Source organism: Psammomys obesus, unplaced genomic scaffold (assembly GCF_907164565.1).
Source record: "Psammomys obesus unplaced genomic scaffold, mPsaObe1.curated_primary_1811, whole genome shotgun sequence".
In the NCBI taxonomy this organism is placed as follows: domain Eukaryota; kingdom Metazoa; phylum Chordata; class Mammalia; order Rodentia; family Muridae; genus Psammomys; species Psammomys obesus.
Window position 1 is genome coordinate 38,119,286 of NW_026585644.1, and position 21,925 is coordinate 38,141,210.

Genomic DNA, 21,925 nt, shown 5'->3' on the forward strand with positions numbered 1-21,925 from the left:
TAAGAAAGAAGGCCTGGAGGATGGCTCAGAATAAAGACAGAGCTCTGGCTGCCTCAGCCTCCCAAGTACCGAGATTAAAGGACCAATGGTGCCATACATTTATAATCCCAGCACTTGGGGAGGCAGAGGCAGGCAGATCTCTGTGAGTTCAGGCCAGTAAAGAGGGAGTCCAGGAGAGCCAGAGCTGCACAAAGAGACCCTGTGCAGAAAAGAGACAGACAGATTAGATTAGAATCAGCCTATGTGCTCTTGGCTCTGTTTAGGTGTACCTACCTAAACATCTAATCTCTGTGTCTGTGAGTCTCCAGTTTTTCAATCCAAGCTTGCCAAGCCCTGGGTCCCCATTTAATTCCTTCAGCAGGCTGGGCAGGGTGATGTGCGCATCCCAGCACCAAGGCAGCATCAAAGTGGTTAGCTTTTCCAGAATGCTGAGCCTGCCAACTTAAACAGAAAACAACTCAGGACTGATACCAACCCAAAGTCTATGCAGGATGCGGATGAAGGGGTGGCTTTCACATTTGGGGGCTCTTCGGGGTACTTAAATCTTTCATGAGAATCTACTCTTTTTTTGGGTTATTTTTATAGAAAATATTCAAATACATAAACACTGTAGTAATAATTTCATTATTACTATTATCCAATCTTCAATAAGCAACAAATCATAGATTGCTTAGCCTGACCAGACCTCTGTATTTTTCTGTAGTGAATTCCACACATATATCAGTCATTTGGTCAAAACCATTTGTCTGTATAACTCTTTAAGAATTTTATCACTCCAGTGAAATTGAAAGAGGAAGTAAATCAGGCCTTTAATCCCAGTACAGGCAGAGGCATTCGGATCTCTGATTTCAAGGTCAGCCTGGCCTACAGAGTTCCAGGACAGCCAGGGATGTGCAGAGAAATCCTGTCTAAAGAGGAAACAGAACTGCAAGAACCAAGTGGGGAGAAGTGGCTACTTAGTTATCTGGTAAAACAGCTGCTTGTTAGCTAGCAGGGTCGTGCTTGCAGTGGTCTAATCCCAGCACTCTGAGAGGCAGAGGCAGGCAGATCTCTGTGAGTTCCGGGACAACCTGGTCCACAAAACAAAACAACAGCAAAAAAACAAAAACAGCTGCCTACAGTTACCCTGTTTTATAAAATGAAAATTGTCTTAATCCCCACCTCACCCCTCTCTTTTCTCTGACAGTGTAGACCAGGGCTGGCTTCAAATTTAGAGAGATCTGCCTATCTAGTCAAGTGCTGGGGTCAAAAGAGTACACCACCACTCCCATCTTGAATTTCTTGTGTTAGTCTTTGCCATGTGGCTTTGATAGAAACTTAAGCCCACCAATGATATAACAGTTAAAAACAATGCTGAGCCAGGCGTGGTGTAGGATGCCTGTAATCCCAGCACTCTGGGAGGCAGAGGCAGCCAATTGCTGTGAGTTCCAGGCCAGCCTCGGCTACAAAGCAAGTACAGGACAGCCAAGGCTATCCAGAGAAACCATCTTGAAAAACACACAAACAAATGCTGAAAAGCCTATAATCCTGTACAATTAGTTCCTCAGAGTCATGAAGGGAACTCCACTTATTATGAACTCCCTGTCGTAATAAGCCTTCCTGATCTTCCACCGCATTTCTGGTGCCTGTTTAAGCATGGTGGCTTCCCTGCCTCGTTTTCCTGTAACAAAATGATCAGAATAAAAATCTTTCTGATACCAGTATTCAATAGGCAGAGGCAGATGGATCTGTGTCATTTCAAGGACACCCTGTCTGCTTAGAGAGTTCCAGGCTGCAGAGTTAAATAAGCTTTTTAAAAAAATCTCCAAATGTTTCACCCATCTGAGAGCTCACGCATAGTCCCATGCTGCCATCAGACAGCATAAAAACAGTGCAGACCAGGGCTGCAGAGATGGCTTAGCAGTTAAGAACATTGGCTGCTAATGCTCCTCCAGAGGTCCTGAGTTCAATTCCCAACAACCACATGGTGGCTCACAACCATCTATAGTAAGATCTGCTTCCCTCTTCCGGTGTGTATGAAAACAGAGCACTCATATACATAAAATAAATGAATAAATCTTAAAAAAAAAAAAAAAGAACAGTACAGTCCCTGGATGGATAAGTTGATACAGTATGTGTACAGACCAATCCTATGAGCCTGGGGATAGAAAAACCTTATCACTTACTGCTTAAGCAAATTTATCTTCAGCATCAAACACTGACTTCCTTGCTGTTGGCACACAGGAGAAGCCTCAGGTATAATAAAGATATACAAGCTGATAGCTCAAAAGACACAAGGTGGGGCTTGTGGAAATGGCTCAACAGTTCAGAACATGTACTATTCTTGTAGAGAGCCTGATTTCCATTCCCAGTACCCATACCCAGTGACTCCATGCCTGTAACTACAGCTCCAGGAGATCCAGTCCTCTCTTCTGGCTTCTGCAAGCATGTGTACATACCTCCTGTATACACACACACATAATTTTGAAAATAATTTTTGTATGTGAGTATTTTACCTGCACTTATGCATGTGTACCCATGTGTGCCTGGTACCCACAAAGGCCAGAAGAAGACATCAGATTCCCTGGAACCAGAGTTACAGATATTTGTGAGCTGTCATGTAGATGCTGAAAACCAAATTCTGGTCCTCTGCAATGGCATCAAGTACTCTATAGTACTTTATAGACCAGGTTGTCCTCAAACTCACAGCAATCTTCCTGCCTCTGCCTCCCTGAGTGCTGGGATCACAGGCATGCACCACCACACCCAGCTTGGGCCTCTGTCCTTTAATGGCATTTTAAGAAAGATGAGGCAGTAAGGTCCACATGGGTACAGAGGCCGTGGCTCAGGCTGTGGTGGCCTAGTCACCAAGCATACATAATGAAAAGTAGATGTTTGAGCAAAGCCCTCGTTCTTACTCAGTTCCTGTAGAGCTTCATTTCCATCTTTTTCCAGATAATTTTCTGATAAATCAAGAACACTCAGTGTGACCAAATTGTGAAGATTCTTTGCTGGAAGAAAAAAAATATTTTCAGGTATCCATATATACATTTTTCAACATCTTAATAATTCTGTATTCTTGTTATCTTTGCTGATGGCAATATACACTGTCATTTGACTTGATTATTTCTCAAAGGAAGTAGGATGTGTGGAACCTTCAATTTCCATGGCTTTGACGAAATAGGCAGATATTTCCTAGTCCATCCAGGTCACACAGAGCCTGAAGCTGTATGGAATATAGTGCTTATAATTCTAGACACGACATTGTAGATTATTCTTTATTGAATTTGGTTTGTTTGTTTGTTTGTTTGTTTGTTTGTTTGTTTGTTTAAAATAGGGTCTCGTCTCACTATGTAGTCCTGGCTGGCTTCAAACTCTGAAACTCACCCCTGCCACCTGAGGGCTGGGATTGAGGCATTCATCATCACACTTGGACATTTTAGACATATTTTAAAAGGAGTAGATTGTCTTCCACAGCTTTTCAGAGACAAATTTCACTTCTGGGCACAGTTGTGGCTCACACCTTTAATCCTAGCACTCAGGAGGCAGAAGCAGATGGAGCTCTGTAAGTTCACGGCCAGCCTAGTCTACAAAGTGAGTCTAAGACAGCCAGGGCTACACAGAGAAACCCTGTCTTGAAAAACCAAAGAAAAGAGACAAGTTTCAGCCTTCAAGCTGTTGTCTGTCTCAAACAACTGGGAAAAACTGCCACAGTTCTTGAGCTGTTTGCTCACACAGCTTCAGGGTCAGGGTGTCTGTGACCCTGGGTCACACACACAGGGTCAGTCACAGGCCCCTGTTGGACTGGCAGGGAGTGGGTAGACACTGGGGACCTAAAAAATGAGATACCCATACTAAAATGGCACCTTGTATCAAAGTGAAATAGATTTTAATACAACAAAGTTCAATACCTATTTCAAAAACCAGGTAAAGCTTTTTATCTATATTTTCTCTTTTCCCTTTTAAGCCCTTTTTCCCTTGGAAGCCCCAGCAAGTGGAGAACTGAAGGCGTGTTCTCATATTCTATGTTCCCCAGCATTGGGCTAGCCTTTTCCAACCACAGGCTTCTTTGTTTAAAAAAAAAAAAAAAAAAAAAAAAGGTTGTCTTTATGGATTCCCAGCACTTTTTAAATTTTATTTTTGTTTGTAAGTGTGTGTGTATGTTTCTATATGGTAGGGTATGTGCAAGAGAGTACAGCTGCCCACGGAGGCCAGAAGGAAGCATCAAACTCAGTTCCTCTGCAAGAGCAGGAAGCATGCCCTGACCTCTGAGCTGTTTTTTCTAGCTCCTGTAGACTGGTTTTCAAAGGATTAGGACAGCTAATAAAAAGATTCTACGTGAACCACATGGTTTTTTCCAGTCTCCTTTAAGAGTGGATGTCCACATGAGACACTCGGACGTTAGCGCAGACATGTCAGAAGTTCTGTTGTGCATCCGGGGAGTAGAGGCGAGGACGCCGATGCTTACCCAGAGTTTTCACAGAATTTGCACCCAGACAGCAGGCCACCAACTTCATCTCTTGCAGGTCGCAGGGTTTCCCCGATAGAGACTCGACTATGTAATCCATCCCCTTCCCAATGTCAGACAAATGAGTCAGATGAAACAATCGCATCTTCTTCAGGCTTCCCAGGCCTTCCGCTACAGGAGATGGGAAAGGAATTCATGAGCAGACCCAGTTTATCTGGTTAAATACAGACTCATGCAATGCAAGGAAGACAACTGTGTAGAAACTGGTTCATGGTCTTTTTTTTTTTTTTTTTAAATACACTCATGCATTTCTTTGCTTTCTAGGTAAGGAGACAGTTGCCATTCAGCCAGCAAAAGAGCTGATTTTTTTTTTAAATGTCTTCCTGGTTTTCACTTTCCCTCCTGGTTTCCACTTCCCTCCAGAGGCTGAGTCCAGAGGAGCAGCAGCTGCTGCAGCCCTGTGAAGGGTAGCGCATCTTCACAGCCTCTGAGACCCCTGCTCTGGACTTCAGATCAATGACTACAACACCCACGGCGGCAGGTCTAGCCGAGGTCAGTGTCCCCAAGTACCAGCGGCACAGTTGAAGGCAATAGAGTGTCCCTGGTTCTTAGCCCTGGCGCTGGAGTTTAGGATTGAGTAGGCGGAACTGAAATCATCCATCTCCATCCTGAGTCAGTGGTACAGGTGGAGGGGCCACACAGTGACTTTTGGGATACAGTCTGTCTCTCTCTTCTCTGCCTCTTTGACACTGGAGCTTTAACCCAGGCCCTGTGCATGCTAGGCAAGTGCTCTACCATTGAGCTGCATCCCTCAGAGCCAGGCTTTATCAGTCCCTGTGTCTGGAAGCACAGGGAAAACTGCCGGTATCGTATGTGATGCATTCAGTAGGTATAACACTGCAAACCCACAGTAAATGCTGGTTCCAGGGGAGGTGTTTACATGAGCTTTGTGGTCATTTAGACTTCTAGATTCAGCATTCCATGATTGTATAAACCTGGACAAGTGATTCAACATTTCAGCTGTGGCTTTAGGGGGTCATTAGTCCTACACACTAGGGCTGCTATGAGGATTTGCTAAGATAAAGTGTGAAAACCAAAAGGTATAGTTTCTGGCCTAGTGTGCAGCAGCTCTTTAATACATAGTAATTATTACTAATATCATTATCATTATACTGATTTCTTTTCTTTTTGACAGTTTCTCTGTTTAGCCCTGGCTGTCCTGGACATGCTTTGTAGACCAGGCTGGCCTCAAACTTAGAGATCCACCTGCCTCTGCCTCCCAAGTTCCGGGACTACAGGTGTGCGTCACCACCATCCAGCTATATTGATTTCATGATCAGATTTTGATTCTTTATTTCTTATTTTATTTTTATTTAAAAATACTTGTAGCTGGGCATGGTGGGAAACACCTGTAATCCCAGCACTCAAGGAAGCAGAGGCAGGCAGATATCTGTGAGTTTGAGGCCAGCCTGATCCACAAAGTGAGTCGAGGACAGCCAAGGCTACACAAAGAAACCCTGTATCAAAAAAACTAAATAATAGTAATGAATATGTATTCCATTTATTTGTGTGGGAAAGCATATATGCCATGGTGCCAGAGAATGATCCAGGACAACTTGTAGGCATCAGTTCTCCCCTACCATGTGGGCATGGATATTGAACTCAGGTTTGGTGGCAACGTGCCTTTATTCTCAGAGCCATCTCATGTGCCCTGGTTTTTGTTTATTTGGTTGTTTTTTTGTTTTGTTTTTAGACAGGGTCTTACTGTGTAGCCCTGGATGACCTGGAACTTTTTTTTTTTTGAGAGGACTTCACATTTAGCCCAGGTTTGCCTAGAACTCACTCTGTAGCCAAACCCCTGATCCTTCCACTTCCACCCCCCAGAAGCAGAGAAAACAGGAGTTTACCTGGCTACATTTAGATTTTTTAATAATGCAAGCACATTGTCCTGGGGTGGGGTGTACTCCTGAGACCTTGGGCAAATCAGCAAACCATGCTAGGAACCGGTTTCTACAAATGAATGCATTGAAGTAGCTGTGCCCAGGCTCTTACCAGCTATGACTTTCCAAGGAACCCATAGGTATGACGTGTGTGCTTACTGAATTCTAAATTAATTTGATAATCATATAAAGAAAAAGAGCTCAGGCACATTTTAATTATTGCATTTAGTTATATTTGGGAAGGAAGTAAAGTGAAGAACAATGCTAAATAAAAAGAGGAGCATTTTAGGGAGGGCTTAGGAGGGGAAAGAGAGCAAAAGAGTAAACATAAGAATAAGAAAAAAAAAGAGAGAGAAAGAAAAGCAGAGACATTGCCAAAAGGTGGCTTCCAGTCAGCCCTCCCTGGCCTGGGCTCTGTGGCAACCCATGAGTTCTGCTTTTGTTCCTGGGCTCACACTTTCCTGTATCTCATTTCTCTTTTAAAGTTTTACTAATGAAACAACTCTGAGCTTTTAAATCATCCAGAGAAAGGGAAACTGAGCATGTGATGACTTCCCCTCTAAGAAAGATCACGCATATAAGGGGTAAAGCTTGAATGGAGTTTTGCTGAAGGCTTGTCATAGCAGAAGGAGAGCGCCCCAAGAAACCAAGGTGGCCACAAGTTCATAAACTAGATCGCTGGGGCTGGGGAGATGCTCGGTGAGTGCACACAACACCTGCACAAAGAGCTAGGTTCAGATCCTCAGGACTCATGGAAGGTCAAGCATCTAGCTGGCATCTCTAATCCCGGTGTTCCTAAAGTCAATGGGAGGTGGAGACCAGGGAATCCCCAGGAGCTTGTGGGCCACCAAGCTGCTTAAACAGAGTACAGCAACAGACAACAAAAGACCCTGCCGCAAATAAGGTGGAAGGCGAAGACAGAAGCTGAAGTTATCCTTTGACCGGCCTTAGTCAGTGCTCTGTTGCTGTGAACAACAGCATTCTGTGGTGCCAACCCCCGGTGACAAACTTCCTCCAACTCAGCCACATCTATCCCAACAAAGCTATATTTCTTTTTTTTAGATTTATTTATTTATGTTTATGAGCGCTCTATCTGCATACACACCTGCATGCCAGAAGAGAGCATTAGGTCACGTTATAGGTGGTTGTAAGATACCATGTGGTTGCTGGGACTTGACCTCAGGACTTCTGGAAGAACAGTCAATGTTGCTAACTGATGAGCCATCTCTCCAGCCCAAAGGCACATTTCTTAATCCTTCTAATCCTTTCAAAGAGTTCTACTCTGTGGGGATTTATTCATTCAAATATATGAGCCTGCTGAGGCTGTTCATATTCGAACCACCACACCTCTACCTGTGGACCATGCCATGAACATGCCCCCTTCCTCTTTCACACACACAAGGATCTTGCCTTCTACAGATGTGGCAAAATGATCTTAAGCTAACCAGTCTTATCATCATACCTGCAATAATAAGTATATTAAAGAAACAAACATCTGACCTAGGTTTTTAGCATCTTCCTCGTTCATCCCAATGTTGTCCAGTATGAGCTTCTCGAGGTTCTTCAGATTACCCAAGCTGTCTGTCAGACCGCCTGCCGGAAGAAAGCAGAGGAGCAGATCACCTCCCTTGTGCTATCATTGTTTAGGTCATTGTCATTCCCATTACCAACTGGGAGGTTTCAGTTATCACAAAGTGCAGAGAGTGCTCAGGGAATTCACAGGAAGGTAGTTATCTGTAGGAAGCACAGCTCAGAAGAAGCCTTGGAGAACTCAGGATCATCAATCATGTGGGCGAGTTTTCTTCAAAGAAAGGAAATGAGGGGCGCCTAGTCACCTGGAATGCCAGAGTGAAAAGTGCCCAATCAACCTGGTGATCTTTTTGCTATTCTATGGGCCAGGCTTCCTGAATCCCTTAATGTCCTGAGCATTGCTTAGGCCCTAATCCTGAGCTCTGTCTCTTCAGTGAATAGAGCACATCCCTGTGAAAGAGGCCCATGGACTCTGCATCGTCCACTGACAGAATCGATCTACCCTTGTGCTTACCATCGATCCTTCCCTGAGCTCTGTTTATCAGCCAATAGAATTATTGCTTATTGTAAAGGTCACAGGTTACAAGTTCTACTATGTTTAAATGTGTAAGGGAAGTAAACCACAGGGTCAGTCTCTAGATGTCTTGATCTGCAAAAATGTCACTGTTCCAGGTTTTCTCTCTTATCTATCTTTGTGGTTCACTTCCCCACCAGTGGTGATGCTTGCAGAAATCCTTCAAGAGTTATTTTGTCAAAAATGGGTATTGCACTCAGCTATAAGCGTAATGTTCAAATATAATAGAAGTAAACAGACGGATAAAAGGTAGCTGGCTGTGGTGCTCACATCTACAATCCCAGCATTTGCCAGACTGAAGCAGAAGGATTACGGTGAATGTGAGGCCATCCTGGGCTATCTGTGAGAAGGAAGGGAAGGGAATAGTGGGGGAGAGGGGATAGGGAAAGGAAGGGGAAGAGAGGAGAGGAGAGGAGAGGAAAGGAGAGATAAAACAGAAAACAAGTAAATCTGTGGCAGCTGAAAAGTTCCACTGAGTGACTGGGGGCAGGAACCACAGATAGCCAAGGGAGCTGAAATGAGGAAGGACAGAGGAAATACAGAGATGGTAGGTAGGCTCAGTGACACACCCAGAAGGTAAAATGCGCTAGAAATATTGCCAAAAGCCTCAGTCCCATCTAGCACTTGCACAGGTCTTGATAGCATACTTGGCTATGGCCACACCTGGCAGCCGTTGAGTCTGCAGCTGGTGGATGCTCAGGTTCTGGAGGTTTGTCACGGATGTGATGCACTGCTCATCATCGACGGTGAGGGGACTGGCTTCCACCATGAGGGAATGAATGTTCTTGCAGGTGCTGAGGATGGAGCTGAGCCTTCCATCCACAGCAGCACACCTCTTGATGTACAAACGGAGGTTTGTGGCAGAGCTGAAGATCTTCCCCAGATGTTTGATATCTTGTTTATTCAACTTGCTGATATCCCGGAGCGTGACCTCTAGAGTCTTGAATTCCTGCTTCCAGTTGAAGAACAAAGACACAGCCCTGCTGGGAATGTAGGTTTCTGAGGGCCCTTCCATGTGGGCTCTGGCCTCATTCTCTCCAGCCTGTGAGGCTGCAGCTTTTCCAAAGAAATCCAGCTTAACGAAGTCCAACGCGCTTGCACAATTAGGCAAGTGTTCAAAGAAGTCAAATAAGTAATCAGGGATGTTCTCCGAGTTGATGTATAAACTTTTACCGCTAAAGAAAGCTTCAAATTCTGGGCTCAGGGCAGATTTGGATATGCTCTCTGAGAATAAATTGATGCCACACTCTACAAAGGAATTTACATTGATGGCTTTCAGAACATCTTGCTCCGTGGTGTTTCTCAGGCTTTGCATTGATTCCTGCCTCCAGAGAGGCCTCTTGGAGACAGAGAGCCCCTGTAGGCTGCCATGCTGATACACCAATGCAAGGTGGCGCACGACAGCCCTGGTGGCTTCTGTGGATGACCCACACGTGTACAGGAGCAGGTTGCCATACAGGGATGTGATGTCAGAGATGGAAACCATTTTCTTCAAGTAGTCATTCCCCTTGCTCACCTCCTCTGGCTCTCTGGACATCAACAAACTGCTGAGTCTCCGTCCCGCTGTGTACTCCTGGAATGACTTATGGAAGAATTTATACTTGGGCCTCAGCCTCTGAGCTGTGTACTTGCAGAGGAGCCCAGTTGTCACCAGGATGTCCTCGTTTATGCCAGACACATCCTCGGGCTCAAAATCAAACTTATGGGAGAACACGCCCTCCAGGGCTAGGTCTCCACAGCACTCTAGGCTCCTGACAAAGTCACACTCTGTCCCACCTCTGTGCTTGTGCCTGTTTTTCTGTATCAGGAGGTCGTAGAAGGTTCGGAACAGCATGGTTTGCGTGTGAGCTTGGAATTCCTCTCTGCCCATCTGGATGGCACAGGTGATCACCACGAAGAGAGGGGTCTTCATGAGGTTTCTCAAGCACCTGGACTCCTGGATCTGGAACAACAGGCCTTCAGCAAGCTCCCTTATCAGCATCTCCCGGATGAGAACCTGCGCACCACCTTCCGTCATATCTCCCACCTCTGCAGTCAGGGCGCCAACCTGTCTGATATGTCTCAGGCACTCGGTGGTGGTGGTGACAATGACCATGTTCTTGAAACGATGGTTTTCCTTTATTAGAGTTTCGATTTCTGGGCAGTTCTGGGGCTGGAATTCGTTGTACCCATCGAGGAGAAAGAGGACGTCCTTCTGCAGCTTCAGCAGCAGAGCCATAAAGGCTGGCTTGCTGAAGGAGTCAGACACATTCAGGAGCTGATCGCACAGGGTTTCAAACAGTCCATCCCGGGCACTGCTCAGGCGGACAAAGAAGACCAGTTTGAAGCTTCTCAGAGCCCTGCACTCCCCAGAGGCCCAGAGCATGGCGATTCTCTGCAGCAGGGTGGACTTCCCTTTGCCAGACTCCCCTTCGACGAGGCAGGGGCTCTGAAGAGCCTCCAGCAGATCGTCCAGGGTCAGCTGCTCCACGCGGTGATGGCGATGGTCCTTCCTCCACAAGACGGGCTCTGTGAAGGTGATCTTCAGATTAAAAATGATGTCGATATCGTTACCCAGGGGATAGAAGTTCAGAAAGGAAGGGCTGCTGTAGAAGCCTTTTAAATTCTGGGCCAGAATTTCCAAGTCTTCTTCCGCGTTCTGATGGGAGAGACCTGTTAGAGAAAAGGTGATGCTATAAAGAGCATAATTGATTCTGCACCTGCTCGGACCCAGGGCTCAGGGAGATGCGCCACACAGGTCCTGAGAATCATCTGGGGGCGACTTTGACTTCCTTCCCTAGTTCTAAGATACCACAGCAGCCACTGATTTCCCCTGTGACCCTTTCCCCTTATTTCCTCTTTTTTACTTTCTCTTGTTTTTCTTGCCATCAAATCTTATGTCAGCAGATTGGAAGTGAGAGAAGCCTTCTAATCGTTAAGGAAAGTGAAAGAATTGGCTGAGAATGTGGGATGGGATAGATCTCAGCCAATTACACAATTTATTCATTTAAAATAATTAAAATGACGAATTGGAGGCATAGCCTGATGATGATGACGATGATGACGACGATGATGATGATGATGATGATGATGATGATGATGATGATGAAATTACTCTGGTGTGGAAAGCAGAGTACCTTTCCATGGTACTGCATTGTGAGATAAGTAGTTGGCATTCACCCACAGATGACCGACCAAAGATTGTCTGTGTAGTCTATTTGTGTTCTACTTAATCATTTTTTAAAAAACAGCATTTTCATATATAGCCCAGGCTGACTTTAATCTCTCCATCCACCTGCCTCAGTTTCCCCAAACTCCTGTGGTAGCCAATGCTATCTCTCCTATCATTCCAGTGGTGCTTTGAAGGGAGACTATGCTTACTCATTTCTTGCCCAGCTCTGAGGTTACTTATGTGATTTCACTGTCAAGTGTCTACTGGGAATGGCTCAAAGGCCCTGGCCAGCAACACGAAGAAGTTCAATGGAGGGGACTGTGGGTGGTCCCAAGGGCTGATTCCTTTCGGTGGGACAAAGGTGAGCAAAGCAATACTTACTTTGTCCAGTTAAGTCATGATACAGGGCAGGGTTCCAATTTTCAAGACACTTAAGAAAGAGGTTGCAGGCCTCTGAGCCCTTCTTCAAAATCATATGAATGATCCATCGGGCAGCGTCCTGCTCCACCCTCTCACTGCGGATGACGGCAACTTCTTCAGAGTTGAGGACATTTGATGTGAACAGATCATCAGAGATCTGCTTTATAACTGTAATGCCCATCCTTTGAATGAGGGCTGGACTGTTTTCCTTCACAAAGTTCACTGAAGGGGAAGGGAGTAAATACTTGTTTATTTGTTCATTTATTTATTTTGTGTATATATATATATATATATATATATATATATATATATACATATATATAATCAGGGTGGCCTTTTTTTTCCACCTCAGACCCATCTTGAACTATGAAGATGCCAAATGCTTGACTATCAGGCCCTCGAGAAGGTCTCTGCGAAACTCTACAGTCCTAACTTTAGTCAGTGAGCAAGATGATTTTGCTTTGGTGATGAAAAGGTGGGGAACTTTGTCCACTGATATGAAAGTCTCTAGTGAGTGTCAGGTGTGATGGCACCCATTTTTAATCTCAGAATCAAGAGGCAGAGGTAGGAGGATCTCTGTGAGTGTGAGGCCAGCATGGTCTGCATAAGTGAGTTCCAGGGCAGCCAGGGCTACATAGTGAGACAAGAAGGAGGAGGAAGACAAGGAGGAGGAACAACAAGAAGAAGACCAAGACCAAGAACAAGGAGAACAAGAAGAGAAAGAAGAAAGAAAAAGAAAAGAAACCCTGGTGAAGTCGCAGTAGTGCAAGCATGGACTTTGAAGTAATGAACAGCCCTAGCCTCCAAGCAGAAGAGCCATTATCATCTTCCTCCAGCAAGAGACCCTTCCTTACAATATTGCACCTGTCAACATTCTCCCTTAGGAGGAGGAGTTGGGGGAACCATTAGGTCCTCACCTGGGAGTCCAGCTACTCTGTTCCCGTGTCTCCCTCCCAGCCATCCTGCCTCAACTTCACACTGACTTTGGAGGTGCTAGGCTAGAGGGTGGAAGACTAACGGGGGGTGGGGTGGGGGGACTCCATCTATACCTACACAGACAGAGAATCACCATCCATGCTGATGTAGGGCTTCACAGAGATGTGGACGCCTCGTGGTTACCTGGGCTCTGACAAGTAAGACCAGCAAACCTACTGGTTCAACAAACTAGATGGACTTTAGTCTCTTACTGGAGCTTTGTCTGGGGGACTAGATATTTGTTCACATTTCCCCCAGGTAAAGTTAATGCAATAGGTAGGATCTGCCAATTGTTTCCATTTGTAACCTTTGGCAACTCTCTCTGAATCAGTTAGAAAAACTGGCAACTATGTAACAGACTGGCACTTTGGGAACAGAATATCTCTTTTTATAGCATTTACTGAGCCCCATAAGGGATTCACCATTTCTGCCATGGCTAGTTTCGAGATAAGCATATATGTTAACTGGCTAACAAAAAAATCTTATAATTCAACATTTCACCAATGAGAACCAACTATGGCACATACTCTGAAACCTAGGGAGCAGGTAGAGCTTATATACTCCATTGAATACAAAGTAATATGTCAACATGCTAGTTACAATGTTCATTTCTTCCCTTCCAGTCACAACTCAAAGGAGGTGTTTTAACTCTCACAAGCTTAAGTCTTTTCTGAAAAAGAGCTCTACAAAGTATTACATGGTGTTAAGTCCAAGCTCTCATTTCTCCTAGTGTCTAGGGAGGCTAATACATTCTATTTATTTATTTATTTATTCATTTATGTATTTATTTATTTATTTATCTATCTATCTATCTATCTATCTATCTATTTATTTATTTATTTTCTTCCTCTGCAGTGTCTTAATCTATTTTTTGTTTTGCTTTGGTTTGATTTGGTTTGCCAGAACTGGAGATTGACCTCCAACTTCATGCACAGGAGGCAAACTCTCTGCCACTGACCCACAGCCCCAGTTCTGGGCCTAACTCTCAAATTCGGACAAAACTGTGTCCAGGTACTGTAGGACAGCATCTCTCTGGCAGCTCAGAGGCAGGTCTCCCTGTCTCATACGCTCAGTCTGCATGTTCTCTTTGTACAGTGGGCTACTGCTGGCTTCCTCTGGGGCCTTTCTCCTGCTCCCCCTTTGTCACTATTGTAGATCCCCAGGGCTAACCTCAGCAGAACACCACAGTTCTGTGAGAGAGCCCCATTGCTCTCCCTCTAGGGTTTCCTCTGTATTCTTGGCTTCCGAATCTTTCCTATGAAGATAATTACTACCTGTGTTTACCTGTGATGTTCATTTTACAGCAGAAGACATATAAGTCTCAGAAAGGCCTGCAGACCCGTACCCATTCATATGGACCGCCTCTGAGGCTAGATATCTTCCCACTTTAAAATGAAGACTTCTCTTAGTACTTAAAAATGTTGTGATATTGATGCTGGAGCGATGGCTCAGACGTCAAGAGTACTGGCTGCTCTTCTAGAGGTCCTGAGTTCAATTCCCAGCAACCACATTCTAGCTCACAACCATCTATGCTGAGAGCGGATGCCTTCTTCTGACATGCAGGCACACATGCAGACAGATAGTTGCATACAGAATAAATAAATCTTTAAATTTTTTTGATATTAAAAAATGATGGGCTGGGTATGGTGGTCATCAAAGGCATGGTGGCACATGCCTTTCATACTAGCACTCAGCAGGCAGAGGCCAACCTGGTCTACGTAGTGAGTTCCAGGATAGCCAGAAATTCATAAAAGGGCCCTTCTCAGAAAAGAAAAGAAAATAGAAGGGAAGAGACGAAAAGAAAAGGAAAGGAAAGAAAAAAAAAAAAGAAAAATGCTGGGTGGCTCACACCTTTAGAAAATAAAACAAAAGGTAAGGGAAAGGAAGGGAAGAAAAGAAAAAAGTGCCAGGCAAGGTGGTGCCGGCATTTAGGCCCAGCACTCTGGGAGGCAGAGGCAGGTGAAACCTCTGTGAATTCAAGGTCAGCCTGAACTACAAAGCAAATCTAGGACAGCCAAGGCTACATAGAAAAACCCTCCCCCCCAAAAAAAGTAAGTTGTTTAAACTATATGTGTGTGTGTTTTAATGTTTAAAAAGTATATTATACAAGCATATGTGTACTATGATATTCTATATCTAAAACTGTGTTACTAGGTATGGATTATCTCCATTCTGTATGACTTAACTATGGGTCTGTAAGACACCATCATAATTAACCATGCTTATAACTAATACATGGATAGTTACTTCTATGTTATATAACTAAAGATGTTCTTTTATTTGTTTGTTTGTTTACTTATTTATTTATTTTTGAGATAAGGTTTCTCTGGGTAGTCTTGGCCATCCTGGAGCTCGTTTTCTAGACTGGGCTGACCTCAAACTAACAGAGATTGGCCTGCCTCTGTCTCCTGAGTGCTGGGATTAAAGGCTCGCCCCACATGCCCAGCTCTTCTGCTCTTTTTTAACACACGTGAAGCCTGTTCGTTAATTATTTATTTTTTAGAATGTTTGCATCTAGATTTGCACTTTCCAGCGGACCACTGTGCACTGACAGCCATGTTCTTATTTGTGTTCTCCAGTGTGAGGGCCCTTAGTCGCACATGGTCCCTGAGCACTGGCTGTGGGATGAGAAGGAGTATGTAATTGAATTTTGCTTGGGTTTGTTTCATGTTTTGTTTGTTTGTTTGTTTGGTTAGTTGGTTGGTTTGCGGCATCTTGTTATATATTCCAGGTTGACTCATGACCCCACTTCCTCAGTTCCCAAGTGCTAGGACCATGGGTAGACAATACTACACCCTCATGTGCAACTGAGTTTTACACTAATTAAAGTTTTAAGTTTAAATTCGCAGATAAATACCCACAAGTGGCTAGTGGCAACTACACCAGATACCACCGGTCAACACTGGCATCAAGATGGAAACAGTTAATTTGGGTACCAGTTGGGTCTTCACCATTTCTCTGAGGTGATTGGACACAGTTTTCTGAAATATGGATGGAAGATTATGACTGAGCAGGTGGCCAGAATGAACAGTTTAAAGTACCACCTACTCATTTTTTATGATGGTCTTGCCCCATCTATCATCTGCCTTTTTTCATAGGCTTGCCATATTTTAATGAATTATCAAGACAATATAAGACTATTTAATTGGGGGCTGGAGAGATGGCTCAGCGGTTAAGAGCACTGGTTGCTCTTCCCGAGGTCCTGAGTTCAATTTCCAGCAACCACATGGTGGCTCACAGCCATCTATAATGATATCTGGTGTCCTCTTCTGGTGAGCAGGCATACATGAAGGCAGAACACTGTATACATAATAAATAAATAAATCTCTTTTTTTAAGAGTATTTAAAAATCCCACCAGTCAATACAAAAAACAAAACCAAAAAATCAGGGCCAGGTGTGGCAGCACATGCCTTTGATTCCAGCACTCTGGAGGCAGAGGCAGGCTACACAGAGAAACCCTGTCTCAAAGAAGAAAAAAAAAGACTCCCACAGATAAATAAAAGCATGAATTGCGTTTCAATTTGATGCCATCAATATATATAACCGCACAGGTGTTGTTTGTAGTATACTTACTTGTGAGTCAAAGCCTTCCACTTTTCTTATTCTCAGTAGATTTCTTTTCCAAATAGGAATGCCAAATATGATTGCACTATTTTTCTCTTCTTCCCACGAGGCTAGTGTTCATCCTAAGAAAGCAACAGAATGGAAACAATCAAAGGGAAGCAAAGACTGAAGTTGCTTATTGTCAGGGCAGGGCTTCTCTTATAGAGCTTGCTCAGGGGCTGAGGAGATTGCTCAGGGGCTGAAGGGCTTGCTGTAGAAATGTGAGGACCTGATGTCTTATCTCCAGCAGTAAAAAGCTGACCCTAGTATAGAGGGCAGGTTGACACAGGTCACTGGCTGGCTGGTTCCACTAGTTGACTAGTGATACCAGGTTTAGTGAAAGACTTTGTCAGGAACAAAAAGTTAGAAAATAATTGAGGAAGACACCTGACATTGACCTCTGGATTCTGCGCGCGCGCGCACACACACACACACACACACACACTCAAAGTGGACTATTTATGGCCACTAAAGAGAACCCAGGTGTCTGGACTCCTTGCCTAGAGATATATAACATGATCAAGTGGAACTTCACCAACTCCTCAGTTGCTTCCCGTTGACGTTGACGCCAGTCAGAGCTTAGTAGACATATTAGATTTGAACATCAAAAGGTGGAGCCAGACCTACTGAGGTTTCACCAGGAAGTTAAAATAAAAGACAAGTTATAGAGAGAAAAATGGCCATAAGGAGGGAGCCTTGAAAGAAAGAGCCAGAAGACAGGGTAGGCACAGCAGAGGAGGACAAACAGAGGCCTGGTACAACTGGACTCTGGGCCCAGCTCGACCACTGACGAGCTGAGTTGTGACGAAGAGGGGGAAAGAGCAGTGAAAGCAGCCTCCACAGCTCTGGGGTCTGGAAGACAGTGGCTTGAATACATAGGCTTATACGTGTCAGTGTTTAGTGGAAGTGGGATGCTTTCAAGTGATCAGGAAGCATGGCCTTATGGGAGTAGGTGTGCCTATTGGAGATAGTGTGTCACTGGGGGTTGGCTTTGAGACTTCAAAACCTCAAGCGAGGCCCAGTGTCTTCTCACTTCCTGCTCCCTGCTGCTGTAGAGGTAGAACTCTCAGCTGTTTCTCCAGCACCATGTCTGCCTGCATGCTGCCATGATAATAATAAACTAAACCTCCGAGACTGTAAGCCAGCCACAAATTGAATGCTTCCTTTATAAGAGTTGCTGTGGTCATGGTGTCTCTTCACAGCAATAGAATAGTTAACTAAGGCAATATCTTCCTTTCCCCAAAGAGGGAAGATCATTCCTCCACTTGCTGAAGTGAGAACAGAAAGAGAGGGGAGGGGCAAGAAGAAAACAGAAGAGGAACCCATAAAATTTCTTCTTCTTCTTCTCCTCTTTCTCTTTCTCCTCCTCTTTGTTCTTTTCTAGACGGGGTTTCTCTGTGTAGCCTTAGCTGTCCTGGACTGGCTTTATAGGACAAGCTGGCCTGGAACTCACAGTGACTCAACTGCCTCTGCCAGAGTGCTGGGACTACAGGCCTGCACCAATGTGCCAGGCCTAATTTCTTCTATTATCTCAGTGGAATCAGCTTCCCAGAGTGGGTCATCAACTCACTTGTTAATTAAACCAATTAATCAATTAAAGTCACTGCACGGATCAGCAGGAAAAGATGCTAAGAATTTGTATCCAGTTTGGATACTGGAAATATTGTTCTTAGCAACAGAACAACAACAGAAAACCAGAGCAGAGTAATTAACTAATTAGTAAAATAACTAATTTTTTTTTTTTTTTTGGGGGGACAGGGTTTCTCTGTATAGCGCTGGCTGGCCTGGAACTTGCTCTGTAGAACAGGATGGCCTTGAACTCAGAGATACATCTGCCTCATGCCTCCCGAGTGCTGGGATTAAAATGTGTGTGCCACCACTGGTCAATTTAATGGTTTTGTATGTTTGTTGTTTGTTTGTTTTTTGAGACACAGTTTCTCTGTGTAGCCTTGGCTGTTTTGGATTCACTTTGTAGACCACACTGGTCTCCAATGCATAGAGATCCACCTGCTTCTGCCTCCCACATGCTGAGATTAAAGGCGTGGGCCACCACTGCCCAGCCAAATAACTAATTATTAATCTCTTTGAAAATCAAAACACAAGCCAGACCTGGTGGTGCACACCTGTAATCCCAGCACTCAGACAGGCAGAGGCAAATGGATTGCTATGAGTTCAAGGCCAGCCTGGTCTACAAAGTGAGTTCAGGACAGCCAGGGCTACAAAGAGACTCCTTGTCTTTAAAAAAGAAAATCAAAACACAATGATGGATTTCATATGCTCTGAGTTACCCACTGGGCTGTGGGTGCTCAACAATTATGAGCACTTGTCACTCCTTCAGAGTACCCGAGTTTAACTCTGAGAACCCACATCTGTACCTCCAGTTATAGGGGATCTGCTTCTGGCCTCCTAGAGTATCTAGTATATGGAGGGTATACGTTATAGACAAGCATGCAAAACACTTGACATAGAAATAAATACATCATGGAAGAGGGGATGGAAAGACTATAAGAGCCAGATGATCAGGGGATTCGCTGTGAGAATGTGTCTTCTAGTAATGTCAGAATCTATACTAATGAAGTCTCACCCACATGACGTTCCAAACATGAGCTGAACAAACATGCCATCTGCACAGGGACTGGGAAGCCTCAACCCTACTTAGAGAACTACAGACAACAGAGGAGTAAAGCTGGAAGCAGAAGAGGTGGTCCTCCCAGGGATAACCAAAAGGCCCACTGTCTAATGGTTAACCCTGAACAATATATACAAGTATGTTACACTGACTCCACAGGTTATATTTGAGTCAGTTCTCTCATAAACGGGTCCCAGATCAAACATGGTACCTGGCCAAGCAATCCAGTTGTCTTCCTCTTGACGGACGAAGAAAAGTCATCTTAAAAGTAAGTCTCTTTCTAACCCTGTCTCGAAAAACCAAGAACAACAACAACGAAGAAGTAAGTTTCTTTCTCGAAAAGCTGTTTCTCAAGGTCCAAACTTCTTGATCAGGAAGGAAGGTTAGAGGAAGTGGTGCAAAAGAGAAAGCACTCAGTGGGTTTTTCTAGTAAGTACGATTGCAGCACACAACTGGGACAGAAGCAGCTGGGAAATGGGACTTTGAACTCATTCTGTTAGGTCTATTAATTAAAGATGAGGCTGGCAACTGATCTTCTATGCAAGAGGTTTATTAGGTGGATATGAAGGGAGGGAGGGAAGGGGGTAAGGGAGAGCAAGACATGATGGGGAGAAAGAGAGGGAGAGAGGGAGAAAAGAGAGGGAGGAAGAGCAAGAGCAAAGAGCAAGAGAGCGACCACTGTGACCACTGTCGGTTTTTCCCTATAAGGAGCAAGGAAACCACGCCTTCCAGGTGTGGCCACCTGGCTGGCGACACATGATGACATCTTAAGTTGCTAGGTAACCCAGAAGCAATTCACCTGCTTTGCTTCCTGCTTTTTCATATGGTAAAGATTTAACAAGCAAAAGGGATGACAAAGGATTATTAGTACCAATTATGAGTGAACAAGGGCCAGGAAAACAGGGTACCCCAAATTCCAAAGTTCAAATGTGGTAACTGTTTCATAGTCTTTGTTTTTTTGTTTTGGTGTGTGTGTGTGTGTGTGTGTGTGTGTGTGTGTGTGTGTGTGTTGCACTGCTAACAGATATCAACATGACTTCAGGCGGCAGCCCAGATCACAGACATCGACACAGACCCCAGCTGCAGGACCTTGGACTCAGACGGCTCTCAGTGGCATCGTAGACACCATCATAGCCTCAGGTGGCCGCTCACATCAGCCTGGTTCTCACGGTCTTAGCATCCATTGTGTCTCCAGTTCTTTCTCTCTCCACAAGGCATGTACTGCTCTGTTTTGTTTTATTTTATTTTTCTAATCTTTGTTATCTCTCCATCATGTCTTTGTTCATCATAGTTGTGGCCATCACCCTCACCACAAACACGGGGCAGCCTGGCTCAGTAGCACACACTTTTAATCCCAGCACTTGGGAGGCAGAGGCACCTGGATCTCTGTGAGTTTGAGGCCAGCCTGGTCTGTATAGTGAGATTCTGTCTCAAAAAGAAAGTAGAGAGAAAGAGAGAGGGGAAGAAAGATAGTTCCAGACAGAGTGGGAGGGGGATAATAGTGAGGAATGGAGGTGGTTCTAATCAATATACATTATGAATAAAATTATCAAAGAATAAATAACCAGCAACACAGATTCACAACTAGTCAAAGCGCTGAGAAAAGTGACTATATAGTGTCTATATAGCTCAGCCTTAAATGGGATATCCCCGGGCTCAGGGAACATCAGGTAGGAACTGGAGGATGGGATGGGGTGGTGTGAAATGGTCTTCTGGACATAGAACGGCTCATAGCAGCAGTGGCAGGCTATACACATTCATCATGCTTCACCCCTCTCTGAGCAGTTAGAGACTTAATGGTTTATGGGAAGGAGGAGCCATATTCCCCAGCGGGGTGGCCACTGGCAAGTTGCTCTTTTTCAAGCAAATATCCTCCCATCCGGGTTCATGCAGACAACCCTAATTAAATTCAGTGGGCCAACAAAACATAACAACAATGACAACAACAACAACAAAAACATGGCATGAAAGTAGAAGGGGACTTTGGTGGAGTAGGGATGGGGATAAGAGAGGGTAAAGGGGAGCTGAAGACATTGTTCAGTGGTTAAGAACATTAGCTGTTGTTGCTAAGAACCCAGGTTTCATTCGAGGTACCCACAGGCCCCTCACAACCACCAGTAACTCCAGATCCAGGACATCTGGCAGCCTCTTCTGGCCTCTACAGGCACTGTACACACATGAAGCACAGACACACATACACTAAACACTTACACACAGAATGTAAATACATAAATAAAGGGAATACTAGGAAATATTTACTAACCCTTTCTTTCTTTATGGCTTCAGATGTCCTGAGCAGACTCCAGCTGTATAAAGTATCGTAAAAAGGAAGAAGGTAGAAGGGGAAATGATGAAGTACAGTGTGTATGCATGTGTGCATGTATGTTTGAAATTGTGAAAGAATGTTTTCAGCTTTATTTATTTTATTATATATATGCATATATAAGAACGTTTTGCTTACATGTATGTTCATACACCACACACATGTCTGTACCCCCAGAGGCCTCCTGGATCTGGAGTTACAGATGGCTGTGAGCCACCGTAAGTGTGCCGGGAACTGAGCCTGGGCCTTGTGCACAAACAAGCGCTCTTAACTGCTGAACTCTCTCCCCAACCCTTAAGAATGCTTTCTTTTCTTTTTAAATAAAAAACGGG

General features: G+C 44.4%; 1 protein-coding gene across 1 annotated transcript in view; it reads right to left on the reverse strand.

Moving 5' to 3' along the window:
- Nlrc4 (NLR family CARD domain containing 4) overlaps positions 1-19,965 on the reverse strand; it is a 25,807-nt gene extending 5,842 nt beyond the window's left edge. The window contains exons 1-8 of the mRNA XM_055618155.1: positions 19,482-19,965; positions 16,612-16,724; positions 12,024-12,284; positions 9,155-11,143; positions 7,888-7,980; positions 4,448-4,618; positions 2,898-2,990; positions 274-441 (exon numbers count right to left, since the gene is read on the reverse strand). Of these exons, the coding sequence (XP_055474130.1) occupies positions 274-441; positions 2,898-2,990; positions 4,448-4,618; positions 7,888-7,980; positions 9,155-11,143; positions 12,024-12,284; position 16,612 (2,776 nt within the window). The 5' untranslated portion in view covers positions 16,613-16,724; positions 19,482-19,965. The remainder of the gene's footprint in view (positions 1-273; positions 442-2,897; positions 2,991-4,447; positions 4,619-7,887; positions 7,981-9,154; positions 11,144-12,023; positions 12,285-16,611; positions 16,725-19,481) is intronic.
- Between the last annotated feature and the right edge of the window lie 1,960 nt (positions 19,966-21,925).